This window comes from Pecten maximus, chromosome 13, assembly GCF_902652985.1.
Source record: "Pecten maximus chromosome 13, xPecMax1.1, whole genome shotgun sequence".
NCBI classification, from domain to species: domain Eukaryota; kingdom Metazoa; phylum Mollusca; class Bivalvia; order Pectinida; family Pectinidae; genus Pecten; species Pecten maximus.
In genome coordinates, this window is record NC_047027.1 from 11,058,777 (window position 1) to 11,077,098 (window position 18,322).

The window sequence follows — 18,322 nt, forward strand, 5'->3', positions numbered from 1 at the left end:
TCAAACAAAATAAAATCATATCACCAATTCTAACTTTCCAAGGGGACATGATGATTATCTGAACATCAATTTACATATTATTTGAATTATTAATGTTCAGAAAGGGAAAAATAAGGTCCGTCCAGGTGACGCAATGCTATAGGTCACCATTTAATATTCCCCGATCTTATTTTTTTTTATCTTTATCAATTTATTTCTTTTATTTTAATTTGTATGTAAGTTAATTCTGTAGTTTGAAACATGTCAAAAATCCATGCATAGGAATTAGATGATTATGTGCTTTTGCAATTCGAGTGAAATTTAGAATACATTTCAGATACATGTACATGTAGTAAAATTTGAACACTATTATCTCGCTTTAGCTACACGTTTCCTTTTTAATGAATGCATGTACTTGCTATTAAAAACAATTTCATGAATTACAGACAAATTGCTCCTTTGTCTGATATCGTTGTTTAAAAATATCTTATAACGACACAAGGTATCAGATCACACACCTTTGGCTTACTAAACTTTATGATAAAGGGGCGTATCTCTGAACGCCAACATTTTGAATTTACCTGTAGGGCAGTTTGTTTTGACAGCGAATATAGTCTTATTTGGTAATGAAAATCTGTCCGTAGACATGAATAAAGAAGTTTTCAGACACGTGCATATTTTCATCAAATCCAGCAGCAGGTTTTAAGTAAAACGTATTGATTGTATATTATGATTTGTATGCCTTGTTAAATGTCATCATGTATATATCAATATATGAACTGTATTAGAGGAAAAGGCGTTGATAAGTTGGAAAAACTTGTGCCTAATCCTCTGCTCAATTTTAGGGCAATAAATATGTTTAAATCAAATTTTAACAAATAATAAGATAATAGACTAGTACAACAACGTAATCACGTGCAAGTTGCAGCGTTGTAAAATACTTATTTGACAAGGTATAATAAATAGCCTGAGTTTAAAAATCTTTTTTTTTATTTGCAAAATATCAGAGAACGGATGCTGGATCCAAAACCCTGAAACTGTATGAATGTCATGCAAACGCCAATTACAATACCTTGATTTTCGGTTGAGGAATAGCTAAACATAATTACAGTAGCACAATTATTTCACAATATTGTATGTGCGGGTACAATAAAAATATTACTCAAATTCTACACACATAACTGTTGCAAATTAATTGAATAACAAGCTGTTATCGATTAATTTGATAAGAGATAACCTTAGCCTCGGAGACAGACTGGGTTCCCCATCCCAGCTGGTTGTACAAAAGTGCTATCATATGACCTACTGCCAATGAATCCTTTGTTAATTGATAGGCTAAAATTAAATACGTACTAAGATTTTACTCAGTAGAAACAGTTTTAGATATAATACTACTTGCATACGATTTCAACCAACAACAATTTATACATTGTACACTGATAAATGAAACATTTCGTCACAGTATTCATGACAGAATATGAAAGCATGAAAAACAGTACTACAATAAAGTAAACGTATGATAATAAACCGGTACACGTAATTTCATGTCCCTTTGTTAAACAGTATTTCATTCCTTAATTCATTTTCTTTGTAAATATACACAGCGGTTTTGAATGATGGTACAGTTCTCTAATGTCATCACATATATAAATCTAGATATATTAGGTCTAACATAATACTTCCTATACAAAAAAATGACCTAATTTCTGAGTATAAGGGACATTCCATAATAAAATGATATTCGTTTTCAAAAAAGGAATTGGCTTTATCGAGATCGTCGTATAGAATGTCGTTGTTGACAGAAATAGGAGAAATATCAGATTTTCTTTTAGAGTTGGACGTAAAAGTAGTGATAATTTTCCACCATTCCTTAGTACTAGTGTTATTACTGTGGTAAAGTTCATCGCAGAGTTTACCTAGATATTCACGTTTGGAATTTCGAATGGCATTTGTTCAAGCGTTTCTGTATTTTCTGAATTTAGCCCAGTCGTCTATAGTCTTATTTGGTCAACATTCTCTTGCTATTTTGAGTACAATGTTGGTAATCATCTCGGTACTTCCGTCAACGTCATTATTGTCTAAAATGGAGTCCTAGTCAATTTTGAAAAGCTTGTCTCTGTGTTCGTCATAGTTACTGAAGTATTTAACCAGATGTTACGTTTAAAACATGATTGAATAGGTTTGGAAATATTAATACTACCATACACGGGACAATGATATCTAACAGGCTGATCTAGGAAGCTGTCACCAACATGACATAGATTGATTAGGGAAGGATCACTATCACAGACTATATCTAGGAGAGAAGAGGAAGATTTAGTGTAAAATGTTATGGCGCGGGAAGGATGTCATAATTAAATATATTTGCCTAGGCAAAATTATTTTTGCCTAGGCAGAAATCGAATTTTGCCGCCTAGGCAAAAATAATATTGCCTAGGCAAAAATAATTCTGACTAAGCATAAATAATTTTGCCTAGGCAAAATTCGACTTCTGCCTAGGCAAAATTCGATATCTGCCTAGGCAAAATTCGATTTTTGCCTAGGCAAAATTATTTTTGCTTAGGCAGAAATATTTTTGCCTAGGCAATATTCGATTTTTGCCTAGGCAAAAATAATTTTGCCTAGGCAGAAATATTTAATTATGACATCCTTCCCGCGCCATAAAATGTAGGGTTAGTGACACTCTGTGTTCGCGTCTATGAAGAATGCCCCTCCGTTTTTTTGTCTATGACTTCATAAACCAAAAAAAATTGAGAATAATGCTTAAAGGGAAATAACTCGTATCATGATCCGGAATCAGGTATTGACATTGGGTCCAATTTTAGTTTAGTCATGTAACGCGAAGAAATTCACCACTGTCTTCTCTCCTCGTTTAGGTAAGATTTGCCGATAAATTTATCGTTGACACTTCATTCTATTGTTAAATATTGATGTAGAAAGGTATTTTTCACAATAATGTACATCAAATTAGGTTGCTAAGACATACAGTATAGTTTTGGGTGTTGAAGCATAGCCTTGTTCATCATGCGGCTTGGCTTGTTGTCCCAGGCTAGTTCACCTTTCGATGTCCTAGTTTATCAGTTTATAATTGGTTATGGAAGGATTTTTCGGTTGAACTTTTGTTTAGGAATGGTCTATGTACGATCATTGATGTTTATATAACCTGGATGGTTGATTAGGAAAGGTTTATATATGTTTGTTTACATTGCAAATTGGATAAGTTCCAGGCCTTTGAAGTTCGCCGGCGGAAGGACAATGCTTTGTTGGTAAACAACGTTCGAGAACAACATTGTATTTTCTCAGTTCTCTTTTTCTATCCTTCGAGTTTTTCTGGTATATATGGACAAACGTGATGGCCATGCAGCTATACAATATGTATTAATTAAGCTTAATTATAACAATATAGATTATAATTACATACAAAATGGATAAATAATATCATAGTAACACAAATGACGAAGGAAGACAACTTTTTGACTCGTGCCCTGACCTGGTCTCAAACTCATGATTTACGGCACACAATCGTCTAGACAGAAAAACTCACAGCTTATACCTCTATGCCACATCAGGGTTCTTAAACAAAGACCGTTCCAGTGATGGTCGGTCTGATACGTATACATGTATGTATACGTGTAGCGGAACTGGACCGGATCGATCATCGGCGACCAGGTAGCTCAATCGGTAGAGCATCCGGCTAGTGTTCGGAGGTCCCGGGTTCGAACCCCGGTCTGGCCGTGCATTTTTCCACTCCTATTACATACGTACCCAGCCCTGACATGATCATTGTGGAAGTCGTCTATTAGATGATATGAATACCTAGATCACAATGTATATATATTATTACATATATATCAGGAAGCTTAAAGGTCTACTTTACTTCAGCTGATAATTTACTTGAAGTGATAAATGGACAGAAGCCCATGGAAATTATCATGTTATTGATTGTGTATACATGCCTGAGGACTATAATGGAGTCTTTTGACACCATCCCTCGTGTCTGTCTCAACAACAAACTCAGCTGTTACGCATTCTGACAAACGGTGCCTGAAGAGGACTCGGGAGTGGAAATTTTTGACTTCCGCGATATACCACAAGAATCTTTGTTTGGCCAAATTATATACTTCTCTTCATCATTTTCATCAATAAGCTCCCGACTTGGTGGATTCAGACATGTACTCTCTTGCAGACGATACAAAAATACTCAAAATTTTAACTAGAGTTGAAGATACAACAATACTGCAAAACCCCTTTAAAGGCTTCGGTACTATGTGCAAGTGGAGTGGGGAATGGCTTCTGAAAAAATTACGCACATATTAAATGCAAACACAAGCAGATATATCCGGCATCCAGTTGACCCTTGACTTTAAGCAATTTCAGAAGTTAAATCTCCATTACTCAGAAATATGAAGGGTCAAAATATGTCAATTAGACATGCTGTTTCAAACTCAAGCCAAATATGATTTTGGGGAGTCAAAAACATACTATCAAGGGTCTACTGGATGCCCTGACATGCACATCAGAAGATCTGGTCATATACCATCTGGATGAAAACCAATTACAAACAACATCGAAGACAAAGATTGAGTCCGACTTCAAGTTTTGAAAATCGTATTAGTGGAAATGTTTGAAAAAGCTCACTCAATTAAACTCTTACATACCGTAGTTGTGTTTGAGATATTTGTGTGTTTATAGTGATATTTTTTTTTGGCAGGTTGTAAGGATCGAGAAAACATTTAACCTACCAACCGAAAACAAGTAACTTTCAATCTTTTACCTGTTAATGAGAAGAAACAAACTTGTTGAAGTGACCAAAGCATTCGGTCTTAACTTTTTATTGAGAAACCCATTACAGTCTTAACACCACAATGATTCACTTAAAAACTTATTATTTAGCTCCAATATATATATATATATTAATAATTACCAGACCAGGTTTCTTGAGCTGTAAATTAAAACTGATTTTTTTTTTTTTTCGACTACAGAATCATGAGAATTTCCTCACTAGTGTTTCCGTTACAACTGCTGTTTTAATACTTGTGTAATGTATAGGTTATTGTTTTACCAACTGCTGTTTTAATACTTGTGTAATGTATAGGTTATTGTTTTACCAACTGCTGTGTTAATACTTGTGTAATGTATAGGTTATTGTTTTACCAACTGCTGTGTTAATACTTGTGTAATGTATAGGTTATTGTTTTACCAACAGATACCACACCACCAGCTAGCAGGTACAGCTTCATCAACACACATGAGGACTGCATCATCAGCATAATGCCATATTTAGAGAAAAGGGAGATCAACCTAGATTCTTTACTCCTCAAAGCTAAAGATTGCAAGGAAGTTGACAATGCAAACTGTCTGAGAGAAGACAGAAATTTCCTCAATGTAAGTGTCGCTTGTGGGTGGTTGAAAATAGACATCTTCAGCATAACCTAGTAACTTTTGGTTTTACTTCTGATTAATGCAAATTCATGTTTCATTTATGAACTTGTATGTAATATGAAATTGTTTTGACATGTCTTAATCACCATTTTGAACGGGGTCTTAAAATGTTCCATTTCAATAAAATGCATAAAAAGCACAAATTATAAAAAAAATATTGAATATTTCATCATTTAATTTTACTTAGCTTAAATGATTGAAAGAAAATAATTTATATTGTGATTTGAATTATATTACTGTCATGTTTTCTTTTTATTATTTTCTAGTTGCTTATTTCCTATTTTTTGTTAATTTCTGAATTCAGGGTTTAGATTCCTCCCTGAATATTAGTCACATATTAAATTTTTTATGATGTATCAATTCAAGGGGATATTCTGTACATGGCTTCTCTATATGTGACACCCAAAGCTTCATGTACCAATGTAGAGTGATGATTTAGATAAGGCCATAGACCGGAGGCCTAGGGCTGAAGATCACAAGCCATTCTAATCTAGTTAAATAAATAAAATGACAACATTTGATTTGTTTTCTCATAGAAAATCCAACATTGATAAGCTGAAATATATAGTTCCATGATATATACAGAGATTATGTATATATCATTGCTTTATGAGCATTTTAACATTATTTGTAATTATATAATCTATTGCAAAATTTGTATCAACCACGTGCACGATCATATATATTTATTCTATCATGCATACATTGTGCAGACTTTTTGTTCACATCATATAAGGTTGTGTAATCCTATAACAATGTTCCTGCCTGGCCAGTGTACAAATTCTTTTACTTGCCCAAACTCAAAATTTGGTTTTCCAGGTGAGTGTTTTGATGCCCCTGGAACCAATTTTATTTCTAAAAATTGGAGATCTATTATAATTTATTGAGTAAATATATCATTATTAGTGTACAACCCATGAAACCGTGGAGACTGTTTACATATACGTAGCTATACTAATAGGGTTTCTCCCAGTCTGTTTGTCAGTCCATCCACTCAGTTTTCTGCACTTTTTCTGAGCCATGCTTCAGTATAAATAATATTATATTCTTGAAAGTTGGTACCAGTATGTAAGTTAAGTGTGAGAAGCTACAGATCAAGGTCAAGTTTCAGGGTTTTGGGGTCAAGGTCGACAGGGTCACTGTTACTATTTTTAGCAGGGGCCAGTAGAGGACATGTATTGCTTCTGCAATACCTGGCATGCTTGTTTCGTTGGGTTTTCCAGTTATTTTCTGTATTGTTTTGATTCATTCAACAGGAGGTAATAAGGAATGCAGTTACTGCTACAGGGGTCAGAAGAGTGAAAGGAGGGGAATTTAATAAGTTACTGACCAAGGTAAATGAAAACGTGTTTTCTTAATTAACATGATCTGTTACTCAATTGACGGAAAATATATCTTAAATAAAAGACCTTCTATAAGGCCTATGTGATGTACAATTTTGGAATATCCTCTTACTATAAAGAATCTTAAATAAAAATCTTCTATATGGCCTATAGATGTGATGTACAATGTTGGAATATCCTCGTCCTTTTCTGGCATTGATGGATGCCTGTGTCAACCACTGATCAAACATTTGAAGAAGTAGGTTTTGTTGTGGTTGCCATAGATATTATCCAAAGATGACATTATTGACATACCAAACATATTTACAGAAATCTGTTCAAATGTTACATTATTCTTTACCTTTAAATATAGATACAAGAAAATGTGACAAATATTGATGTCAACAACAAACATCTGATAAGGATTTTGAAAAGCAAAGTCATCAATGTCATAAAACATCTGAAGAAGAGAGAGGTGTCACCGTAAGTATTCATTGAGATAGTGGTGTGTTGTTCGGTGTACCTGGTCTTAGAAGACATCTGCCTCAAAGGGGCTTTCTGTTCTTGAAATGATTTTATGCTATAGAAATAAATGTAAACATGAATCTTATATTTTTTTCAACTAGTAAAAGCTATAAACTATTAGTTTACCGTAACAAAACACTTAAGGTCCGAAAGTAACACTTAAATTTACAGTTCTTAAAAATATAAGTTTTTGAAAATTTGAATACTACCTGAAGGGCGAAAATCACAACGACTATCAATACGAGCACCCAGAGTAAGCGAGCAGCTAATGTGTCCCTGAAATTGGAGAGAAAATGGGGATGCGACAAGATACTGAATGTCATAAAAAGTCGAATAAATATTGTCATCTTAATAGAAAGATAGATGAGCGAGAAGGAGCTGGATCAGTTGAGTAAAAGGATAAACTCACGATCGCTTTGCTTCTGGAAAGTTCTGCAGTATATTATTTGACCCCTCAGCCTGACAGGTTCGTAATAAATTTATGCTCAAATTAAGTTACAGTTCATGACATGCTACTGTTCTGGCATCAAAACTAAATATTACCCCATCAACCATAATAAATGATTTTACAAGTATAGGGACTATGTATTTGTCTTATCTGTAGTCTTTTCCTTCATTTAGATTGCATGCACATGCATATGTTTTGTATGTAAACATATGACACGTGTGTTCCTGCCCTGTGGTGCTCATATTTATGTGATGTTGTACACAAGTAATATCACATTTATGGGTAATATATTAGTAGCTGCACTGGGCATTTCATAAATGATGTCCTTTTCAGCTAATACGTAGTGTGATTGAAGAGAACAACAAGTGACATAATTGAGCAGGCCTACATTTGTCACCACGAGAACCTGCTCGCCCCAGGGTCGTTTTCATACGGGGTCCCTGTGAATAATTTAGATGGAGCTTCCAGAAAAAAATGGGTTCCTTTCAAATTTCTATGCCTCAAAAGGCAGTGGGGATGTCTTCAAAGCGAACCCTGACATGTTTTGATATTTGTGTGTAATATATTAAATTTTTTGATATTTTTTTGTGTGTAATATATTAAATGTTTTGATTTTTTTTTGTGTGTAATGTATTAAATGTTTTTATTTTTTTTTGTATGTATTATATTAAATGTTTTGATATTTTCTTTTTGTGTAATATATTAAATGTTTTGATATTTTTTTTTGTGTGTAATATATTTAATGTTTTGATGTGTTTTTTGTGTGTAATATATAAACTGTTTTGATATTTTTTTGTGTGTAATATATAAAATGTTTTGATATTTTTTTTTGTGTGTAATATATAAAATGTTTTGATATTTTTTTGTGTGTAATATATTAAATGTTTTGAAATTCTTTACTTATTTACTAGCTAAGCATGTTACCATAACATAAGTAATTAAGATAAAATCAGACTATAATTCGGGTTGATCATCACACTAAATCCATACACTTTCATCACTCGCTATGTTGTTTACGATCGTCTGTGGTGACAGTGCACACACAGTCGTGTGCAATCTAATTAAAATCTAGATGGTCATTCTCACTACGTTGCATGAACATATAACAACATCCCATTATGGGTCGCGTTCTGATGACCTCCGATATGTGTGTATTTCAATTTCAGGGCGAATTGTCAATTTGGCGATGTCGTCGAAGCAAAACATTTCGTCACAAATTGCATCTGAAGCAAACCATTTCGGCACAGTATGTATATAGCTATATATGTTTTGTGGGACGAAATGACTTGAAATAAATTGACAGATTATACAGCTATACACTTTAGTCATGCTAAGTCGGACACGTAAAATTCACTTCCAAGATTCTGGAAGTAGTCATTTGATTGGCTAATCCAAAAGGTCACCCTGACGTGACCCCTGATGGGATGTTGTTAGATGTACATGTAACGTAGTGAGAATGACCATCTAGCTTTTAATTAGATTGAGTCGTGTGATATCTAAATGTAGCGGAGTAGGCATGGCTGTATATTCCAGGCATGCACAGCAGTAGGCATGGCTGTATATTCCAGGGATGCACAGCAGTAGGCATGGCTGTATATTCCAGGCATGCACAGCAGTAGGCATGGCTGTATATTCCAGGCATGCACAGCAGTAGGCATGGCTGTATATTCCAGGCATGCACAGCAGTAGGCATGGCTGTATATTCCAGGGATGCACAGCAGCAGAGACTTGCAGATTTTTCTTACAAATATAATACTAATTCAGACTGAGATAGTCCCAGATATGAGTGTAAGCTTCTTTCATTTGTAAATATTTAAATTTCTTCTAAAGTTATAAACTCAATGAAACCACCAAATATAATTAGTTTCATTTGTCCATGAATTTGACCAGATGATCATCATTCTATGCTGTTAATTAAATTTGTCTCAAGAGCAACTCAATTCATCACCCCATAAAATTGACCATTTAGCAACATTCAAAATGCAATCCTTTAATGTTATAAAGTAGAAGTACCGTGTAACTTATTTCTGCTGTTTCAACGAAGGAATGCCCTTTAAAGAGGCCAATTTCTGTCCATCCCTTAGGTGGCCTCTTATACAGATTTGACTTTATCACATAACTTTTACATTATCAGTGAATTTGTTATAAAATCTTACTAATGAAAAACCTTGTTTACAAACTGTAAACATCAAAATTGATGAGTAGGAATATAAGCGGGACCGATTCACACAATTGTTACACAGTTAGTGTGAATGTGCAATGACTATTTTTGTTTCTCAAAAGGTGAAGTTGACCATAACAATGTTGTGCTGGGTGAATCAGCTTTAATCAAGTAGTTGATAAGTTTTGACACTAAGGCGTGTTGTCATCAGAACAAATCAAAATACAAACGTTCCGTTATAAGGTGTAAAATGTGGTGCCTTGCCTAGTGACAATAACAACAAGTTATTATGAGTGACGTAATGCATAGAACACAATAAAATTACAGTGAGAGCTGGTAGAGGGAAAATTATATCAAGGCGTTTTGTATGTGTTACATATAGTCTTCACTAACTGTACTATGCTATAATATACGGAAAATAAATTCTGATCTCGTATGTAGGATTACCTATAAAATTGTATAGTTTTAGACTCCATCAATTATAATGGTTATCGATATAATTATACATCCTATTTGTATAAGTAGGTACATGTACAATTGAATCAGTAGCATACGAAATGGAGTTTTTTGGTAATATAACTCTGAAGATAGGCTTGTATACGGTTTTGTGATCATAAAACATGAGTTATAGTATAAAGATTCATAGTTTATGTGGTCTTTGATAGGTAGGTTTTGTGTCATTCTTGTATTTCAGTTCTAACTTTCTTTGATTACAAATATATAAAGTGAATGTTTTTTGTTATTTACAAATATGTTTACTGTTTTGTTATTCACAGTGATAGAGAATATAAGTTAAACAAATATAAGCACCAGACACTGGCAACAGAAGATGAGACACAGAGTATGGAGGAACTTTTAAAATCTGGGTAAATGCACTGACTGATTAGATTTTTCTTGACTTCAAGATAAAAATTCTGGTTTGTAAAACACAAACATCCCCTCTCACTTCGCTAGGCATGGTGGGGAGAAGTTAAAAAGAATAAAAAAGGAAATACGCTCTCTGATTATTAGTTAAATAAAGGTTTATTTTATACTGGACTAGTATTATTGATCTGCTTTGAGTTATTAGACACAATACCCTTGAAAATGCTCAACAATTCAATAAAATGGTTTTGATAATTAATCTGCTTTTCCCACAAGAGAATGGATATAAAGACTGCTGTTCTTTGTTTACAGGAACCTGCTTTGCCTTTTGGATTATCAGAAAGTGCCAATTGCGAAAGCCATAGTTATGGCATATCCATGTACCGATGAGTGTAAGTAGATATAAGAGTGAAAAAAAAAACTTTTTTAAATTGGAAGGACACAATGATTATAAAACTCTTTCATATATGGCATAGAGATCTTCCAACTGAAGGTCACAAAATGTGGTGAAACCTGAAGCTTTAATTTTGAGACAAATCAGAAAACGAAATGGCCAGCATAAATGTGTGTCCTTTGAAATTTTGACATCTTTAGCTCACCGGTTACGAGTAACCGAGAGCTAATGCTGTCACCCCGGCGTCCGCGTCGGCGTCCCACCCCAAAACTTTAAATTTTTGGAGTAAGTTTTTAGAAAGCTTGTAAGTCCAAAAGTATACACCCCATGCCCTTCTTATTTGGTTTATACATTCATTAGAGGTCTAGGAGTGATGTTATGGCAAAATTATGCAGAAAACAAAATGTGATTATTTTGCATTTTACCATTTTGCAGACTTCACTTTTTTGGTACCAAAACCACTTTAAAGTTTTTGGGGTCAGTTTTTGGAAAGTGTGTAAGTCCGAAAGTATACACCTCATGCCCTTCTAAATTGGTTTATACGTTCATTAGAGATCCAGGAGTGATGCTGTTGCAAATCATGCAGAAAAAAATTGGCATTTTGGAATTTTACTTTTTAGTGGACTTACTTTTTTTGAAACAAAAACTCACTTTAAAGATTTTGGGGGCTACTTTTGAAAAGCTTGTAAGTCCACACCCGTTCTTATTTGGTTTATATATCCATTAGAGATCTAGGAGCGATATTATGTGACATACAATTTCAAAATGACCTGCTTATACATACATAAAAAATGAATGCATAGTGTGATTGCTGCCGTCGGTGAGCTTTCGCAATCATTGATTGCGCTTGTCAAGTTTGTTACCACTATTTCTCTGAAAGCAATACTTGGATCATTTGGTTCCTCTTTAAAGATTTGATTTTGTTCCTCTTTAATAAAAGATTTGTTTTGTATGGTCTATTTCGAGACTGATAGGAAATTGTTAATGCTGTTCCCAGAAAATTCTCTATAGAAAAGTTTTTGCATTTCCTATGTAAGTTCCTCTTGTTTAAGTTGAAGATTTGCTGACCTTAAAGATATCTTGATGGATCTTTCTAGGATTTGATTTGTAAGTTCATATTGATTTCAAATGAGGAAGAAGAGAAAAGTAGAGACAATATCAGTCTTACAGAGATAAAATTAATGTAATTAGCAGGCACCAAGATACCTCTGGGTTCTCTTGTTTTTTTAATCAAACATAATGAATTGGCAAAGAATAGAGTACTCGGTAATGATTGTTCAACAGAGCTAAGTTCATGGTCAAGCTTATTGTTACTATTTGGTTAAAGTCTTATGTCATTCATGGAAAAACTTTAATTTCTTTATTTTCTAACCTCGTATTTTTATCAAATATGAAAATACCTCAAAAAGTATAGCGCAGGAGGGCTAATTGAAAAGTATTTCTGTGGATATACACGACACACAATGGGTTTACATACCATGTCTTGTTTTACTTAATTGGGTGGTCATCTTTCAAACTTAAATACATGGACGAATTGCAGGGCTGCTGTATACCTGGTAATTTTTGCCCATTTTTAATTTTCGCCCTTTGAAGATGGGCAAATTTAAGATGAAGGCAAAAATTTCAAGCTGAATTGAAGCATTGATTATTCATAGTATGTTGGCCAAGTGTAGTCGGATCACAAACATACCCTTTTACTTTTCAACTGGAAAATCACGTACTAGGCTTAAAGCAGTTCCAATAAAAACGATAAAAACTAATTTTTTTTTTTTTGATATGTAGTCTCAGGTCATGATAAAAATGAAATACAGAGTGGCATCAAATTTGTGCTAAAGAATATAAACTAATTTCATGAGTTCACCATAATTGCTTAATTATGACTTCCATTCATGTACATGTATGTACATGTGAACAAGAGAAAACACCCATGCATACCCGATACTACTTGAATCAGTAAGGACTAAAAGAACATTTGAGGATTGGTAAATGTTCTTTATATGACACCTGATAAAATTCCACATCTCATGCTGGTAAAACAATTGGGGAGTGTTCCGTGTGCTGCTGTATTGAGAATTCCCAATGGATTTTTAGCTCACCTGCCCGAAGGGCAAGTGAGCTTATGCCGTGGTGCGGCGTCCGTCGTCCGTCCGTCCGCCCGCCGTCAACTTTTTCATTCAAACAACTTTTTCTCAATAACAAAGAGGGCTAGGGACTTGATATTGGGCCTGTAGCATGCTGGGGTGAAGGGCTACACAGTTTGTTCAAATAAATGACTTTGACCTTCATTCAAGGTCACATGGGTCAAATAGGCTATAATCTTCAAACTACAGTCAAACCTCGATGTATCGAACTTCGTTGATTCGAATTTCTCACTGTATCGAACTTCTTGCTTGGTCCCGAATTTTCTCACTATATAACACTACTAACAAACCTATGTATGATTCGAAGTTTTATAAATCGAAGTTTCGATGTATCGAACTTTTTCATGACCTGTTAGCTATGATATTATAGGTAATTGACATCTCATGATTCGAACAAAAAAATTACCTGTACCAGAGACCTATATACTAGTATATAGGTCTCTGCCTGTACGGACCACTGGAAAGGTGTTTGTCGTGACCCCTGCGGCAAGATTTCACACCTCTCCCCAAAATGCCCTGACTGACAATAGGGATAACGATAGCGTGTGTTGTCACTCCCGGTCATGGGGTTAATTAATAATTATACCAAATTTGATGGATAAAAGGTGTATTTAGAAGCCATGACATTTAATCACTCCGGTAAAACATTTCGGTAGTCGTCTCTGATAATCTCCGCCGCCATTGAAATCAGCGGTCGGTGAGTAAATTTTACGGAACTGTAAAACAAGCGGACCAATTTCAAATACAAACAATTAGCGATGTCTTCACTCATATTCAAAGTGTCACGTTTCAAACTTATACATAAATATCCAAGTAAATCGATTATTTGTCATTCAATCATGCATTCTCCAACCGATCGGCATTCCGTATACTATATGCACATAACGTAAACGCACGTGTCTTTAGCAGATAAACCTAACGACTTAAGTAAGTGTGCATTGTACTTCTTTTGCTTTATCTGTTAAACGCGATATACGTGTTTTGTAACCGATACATAGTTTGTTTCATTAGTAAAATGCTTAGGTATAATTAATGAAAAGTATTTTTATTTTGTTGTGTTTGAGGTATAAATTAACTAAGCTTTTCGATGTGAGCCTGATGGGCGACGATCAACACGAAGACACTGATGACATTTAACGTTAACAGATATGGTCATTATCAAGAAAACATCGATTTATTGTCAACCATGAATAATTCGAAGTCCCTGCTGTTTCGAAGTTTTTCTGTTAGTCCCTTGAACTTCGAAACATCGAAGTTTGACTGTACTTCTTCTCAATAACCAAGAGGCCCAGCGATTTGATATAGGGCCTGTAGCATGCTGGGGTGAAGGGCTACAAAGTTTATTCAAATCAATGACATTGACCTACATTCAAGGTCACAGGGGTCAATAATGCTATAATCTTCAAACAACTTCTTCTCAATAACCAAGAGGCCTAGGGACTTGATATTGGGTCTGTAGCATGCTTAGGTGAAGGGCTACAAAGTTTGTTCAAATAAATGACTTTGACCTTCATTCAAGGTCACATGGGTCAAATAGGTTATACATTTAAGGTCACAGGGGTGAAATCGGCTTAAATTTGTAAACAATAATTTTGCGATAGCCAAGAGCCTCCGAGACCTGATATTAGGCCAATAGAATGCTGGAATGAAGGACTAGAACATTTATTAATATGAATAAACCTAGCTTACTTTGATATTTTAATAAAGAGGTTATCAGCATATATATAATATCTGTAGAAATGACCTCAATCAACTTCAAAGTTGCTGTAGAGCCAGGTGAGGGATACAGGCCCATGGGGTCTCTTGTTTTTTTAATTCTACTAAGGAGGAAAAGGATATTTTTGAAAACCATTTATGGTTTTGTGTTGCTCTAGGGCGAAATTAACATGGGGCGAAACTTACCAGGTGTACATATAGTATCTTTAAGGTGTCTGTATTAGTTTTATTTTATAATTTACTACATGTATATCAGATATTTCAAAGGAGATAGTAAAGAGTAAAGACTGGAGGTTAAGAGAAGATACCAATTGATATAATTACTACTGTTCCTCCCATTAATGTCTCTCTTTTCCTGACATCTTTTGTCTTTTCATTTTAGACATATGTGATATTGAGAAAGCAGACGAGTGGGTTTCAGTTAAGATTTACACCAAGAGAAGGAAATCTACACTTACCATGTTGCCATCAAATAATGCCAAACAGTGTTGGAATGAAATAGGGGTAAGTTACTGTGTGGCTTGAAATGAGAGCTTTGGTCAGAGATCCCTTGTGGGAGAAAACTGGGGTAAGTGTGTCGGTTGTAAGGAGAGTTTTGGTTAGTGATCATTTGTGGGAGAAAGTTTTGGTAAGTTTGTCGGTTGTAAGGAGAGTTTTGGTCAGAGATCCCTTGTGGGGGAAAATTGGGGTAAGTGTGTCGTTTGTAAGGAGAGTTTTGGTCAGAGATCCCTTGTGGGAGAAAGTTGGGGTAAGTGTGTCGGTTGTAAGGAGAGTTTTGGTCAGAGATCCCTTGTGGGAGAAAATTGGGGTAAGTGTGTCAGTTGTAAGGAGAGTTTTGGTCAGAGATCCCTTGTGGGAGAAAGTTTGGGTAAGTGGGTCGGTTGTAAGGAGAGTTTTGGTCAGAGATCCCTTGTGGGAGAAAGTTGGGGTAAGTGTGTCGGTTGTAAGGAGAGTTTTGGTCAGAGATCCCTTGTGGGAGAAAGTTTGGGTAAGTGTTTGGGTTGTAAGGAGAGTTTTGGTCTGAGATCCCTTGTGGGAGAAAGTTTGGGTAAGTGTGTCGGTTGTAAGGAGAGTTTTGGTCAGAGATCCCTTTTGGGAGAAAGTTGGGGTAAGTGTGTCGGTTGTAAGGAGTTTTGGTCAGAGATCCCTTGTGGGAGAAAGTTTGGGTAAGTGTGTCGGTTGTAAGGAGAGTTTTGGTCAGAGATCCCTTGTGGGAGAAAGTTGGGGCGAGTGTGTCGGTTGTAAGGAGAGTTTTGGTCAGAGATCCCTTGTGGGAGAAAGTTGGGGCGAGTGTGTCGGTTGTAAGGAGAGTTTTGGTCAGAGATCCCTTGTGGGAGAAAGTTGGGGTAAGTGTGTCGGTTGTAAGGAGAGTTTTGGTCAGAGATCCCTTGTGGGAGAAAGTTGGGGTAAGTGTGTCGGTTGTAAGGAGAGTTTTGGTGAGAGATCCCTTTTGAAGAGGTTTCTGTGCTTATTATAGCTAGGTGAGTGATACAGGCCCATTGGGCCTCTTGTATCTTATGATTTAATTGGAAATTCTAATATTTCCACACACTTCTGAAATTGTCAGTTTTGCATATCACTTTTAATTTAGTAATTAGCTGAATTTCACATCTTTACACCCCAACTGATATTGTGAAAAAGAAACATGACAAAACAGGACAATGTATCCTTGACAACCTTTTCTATTGTAGTAGGTCATGCTAAAGCTCGTGTTTTTATAACTTTTGAAAAATGAATTATTCAAGTGAAAAAATACCATATACACTGACCACACATTGGACTGGTGAACATATTATAATTACATTAAGATGCATACTGAAAATTGAAATACACATATTAAGTTAAATGACAGTCAGTTAGATTTTAAAGGAAGACATGTTTTGTCAAAAAAAACAAAACAAGAAAAAAACAATTTCCATCCTGCTTAACTTTTCTCAAAGAGAGTCTGGGAATGGGAAACAAAAAATCATTTGACCAGGATTACCTAATTTCCATTGTAAGACATTTCATGTGTCAACATTTCCTGTGAAATTATCATTTCTCTTCTTCAGAAAAACAATTTGTTGTCTTGGCCACTGAAAATGGTTTGTGACGTCCGCAGATATGATCAGGTAAGGCAAAAATGATAATTTTCTGAACTCAGGGGTAAAATGATATGATCTGAATTCAGGGTTAAGATGATAGGATGTGAATTCAGGGTTAAGATGATAGGATGTGAATTCAGGGTTAAGATGATAGGTTGTGAATTCAGGGTTAAGATAATAGGATCTGAATTCAGGGTTAAGATGATAGGTTGTGAATTCAGGGTTAAGACACCAGGATCTGAATTCAGGGTTAAGACACCAGGATGTGAATTCAGGGTTAAGATGATAGGATGTGAATTCAGGGTTAAGATGATAGGATGTGAATTCAGGGTTAAGATGATAGGATGTGAATTCAGGGTTAAGATGATAGGTTGTGAATTCAGGGTTAAGATAATAGGATCTGAATTCAGGGTTAAGATGATAGGATGTGAATTCAGGGTTCAGATGATAGGTTGTGATATTAATTCAGGGTTAAGATGATAGGATGTGAATTCAGGGTTAAGATAATAGGATCTGAATTGAGGGTTAAGATGATAGGATCTGAATTCAGGGTTAAGACACCAGGATCTGAATTCAGGGTTAAGACATCAGGATGTGAATTCAGGGTTAAGATGATAGGATGTGAATTCAGGGTTAAGATGATAGGATGTGAATTCAGGGTTAAGATGATAGGATGTGAATTCAGGGTTAAGATGATAGGATGTGAATTCAGGGTTAAGATGATAGGATGTGAATTCAGGGTCAAGATGATAGGATGTGAATTCAGGGTTAAGATGATAGGATGTGAATTCAGGGTTAAGATGTTAGTATGTGAATTCAGGGTTAAGATGTGAATTCAGGGTTAAGATGTGAATTCAGGGTTATATATAAGATAATAGGATCTGAATTCAGGGTTAAGACATCAGGATGTGAATTCAGGGTTAAGATGATAGGATGTGAATTCAGGGTTAAGATGATAGGATGTGAATTCAGGGTTAAGATGATAGGATGTGAATTCAGGGTTAAGATGATAGGATGTGAATTCAGGGTTAAGATGATAGGATGTGAATTCAGGGTCAAGATGATGGGATGTGAATTCAGGGTTAAGATGATAGGATGTGAATTCAGGGTTAAGATGTTAGGATGTGAATTCAGGGTTGAGATGTGAATTCAGGGTTAAGATAATAGGATGTGAATTCAGGGTAAGATGATAGGATGTGTATTCAGGGTTAAGATGATAGGATGTGAATTCAGGGTTAAGATGATA

At 35.2% G+C, this 18,322-nt stretch overlaps 1 protein-coding gene across 2 annotated transcripts in view; it reads left to right on the forward strand.

Annotated features, from left to right (window-relative positions):
* Nucleotides 1-2,787: 2,787 nt before the first annotated feature.
* The window catches only part of LOC117340326, a 28,944-nt gene continuing 13,409 nt past the window's right edge, over nucleotides 2,788-18,322 (forward strand). The window contains exons 1-9 of one of the 2 annotated variants that reach the window (XM_033902092.1): nucleotides 2,826-2,855; nucleotides 4,691-4,734; nucleotides 5,186-5,364; nucleotides 6,678-6,755; nucleotides 7,117-7,226; nucleotides 10,654-10,743; nucleotides 11,054-11,133; nucleotides 15,375-15,496; nucleotides 17,044-17,103. In XM_033902092.1, coding sequence (XP_033757983.1) covers nucleotides 5,251-5,364; nucleotides 6,678-6,755; nucleotides 7,117-7,226; nucleotides 10,654-10,743; nucleotides 11,054-11,133; nucleotides 15,375-15,496; nucleotides 17,044-17,103 — 654 coding nt within the window. In that variant the 5' untranslated portion in view covers nucleotides 2,826-2,855; nucleotides 4,691-4,734; nucleotides 5,186-5,250. Of the gene's footprint in view, nucleotides 2,856-4,690; nucleotides 4,735-5,185; nucleotides 5,365-6,677; nucleotides 6,756-7,116; nucleotides 7,227-10,653; nucleotides 10,744-11,053; nucleotides 11,134-15,374; nucleotides 15,497-17,043; nucleotides 17,104-18,322 lie in introns of both variants that reach the window. The other variant, XM_033902091.1, reaches the window with a different exon arrangement.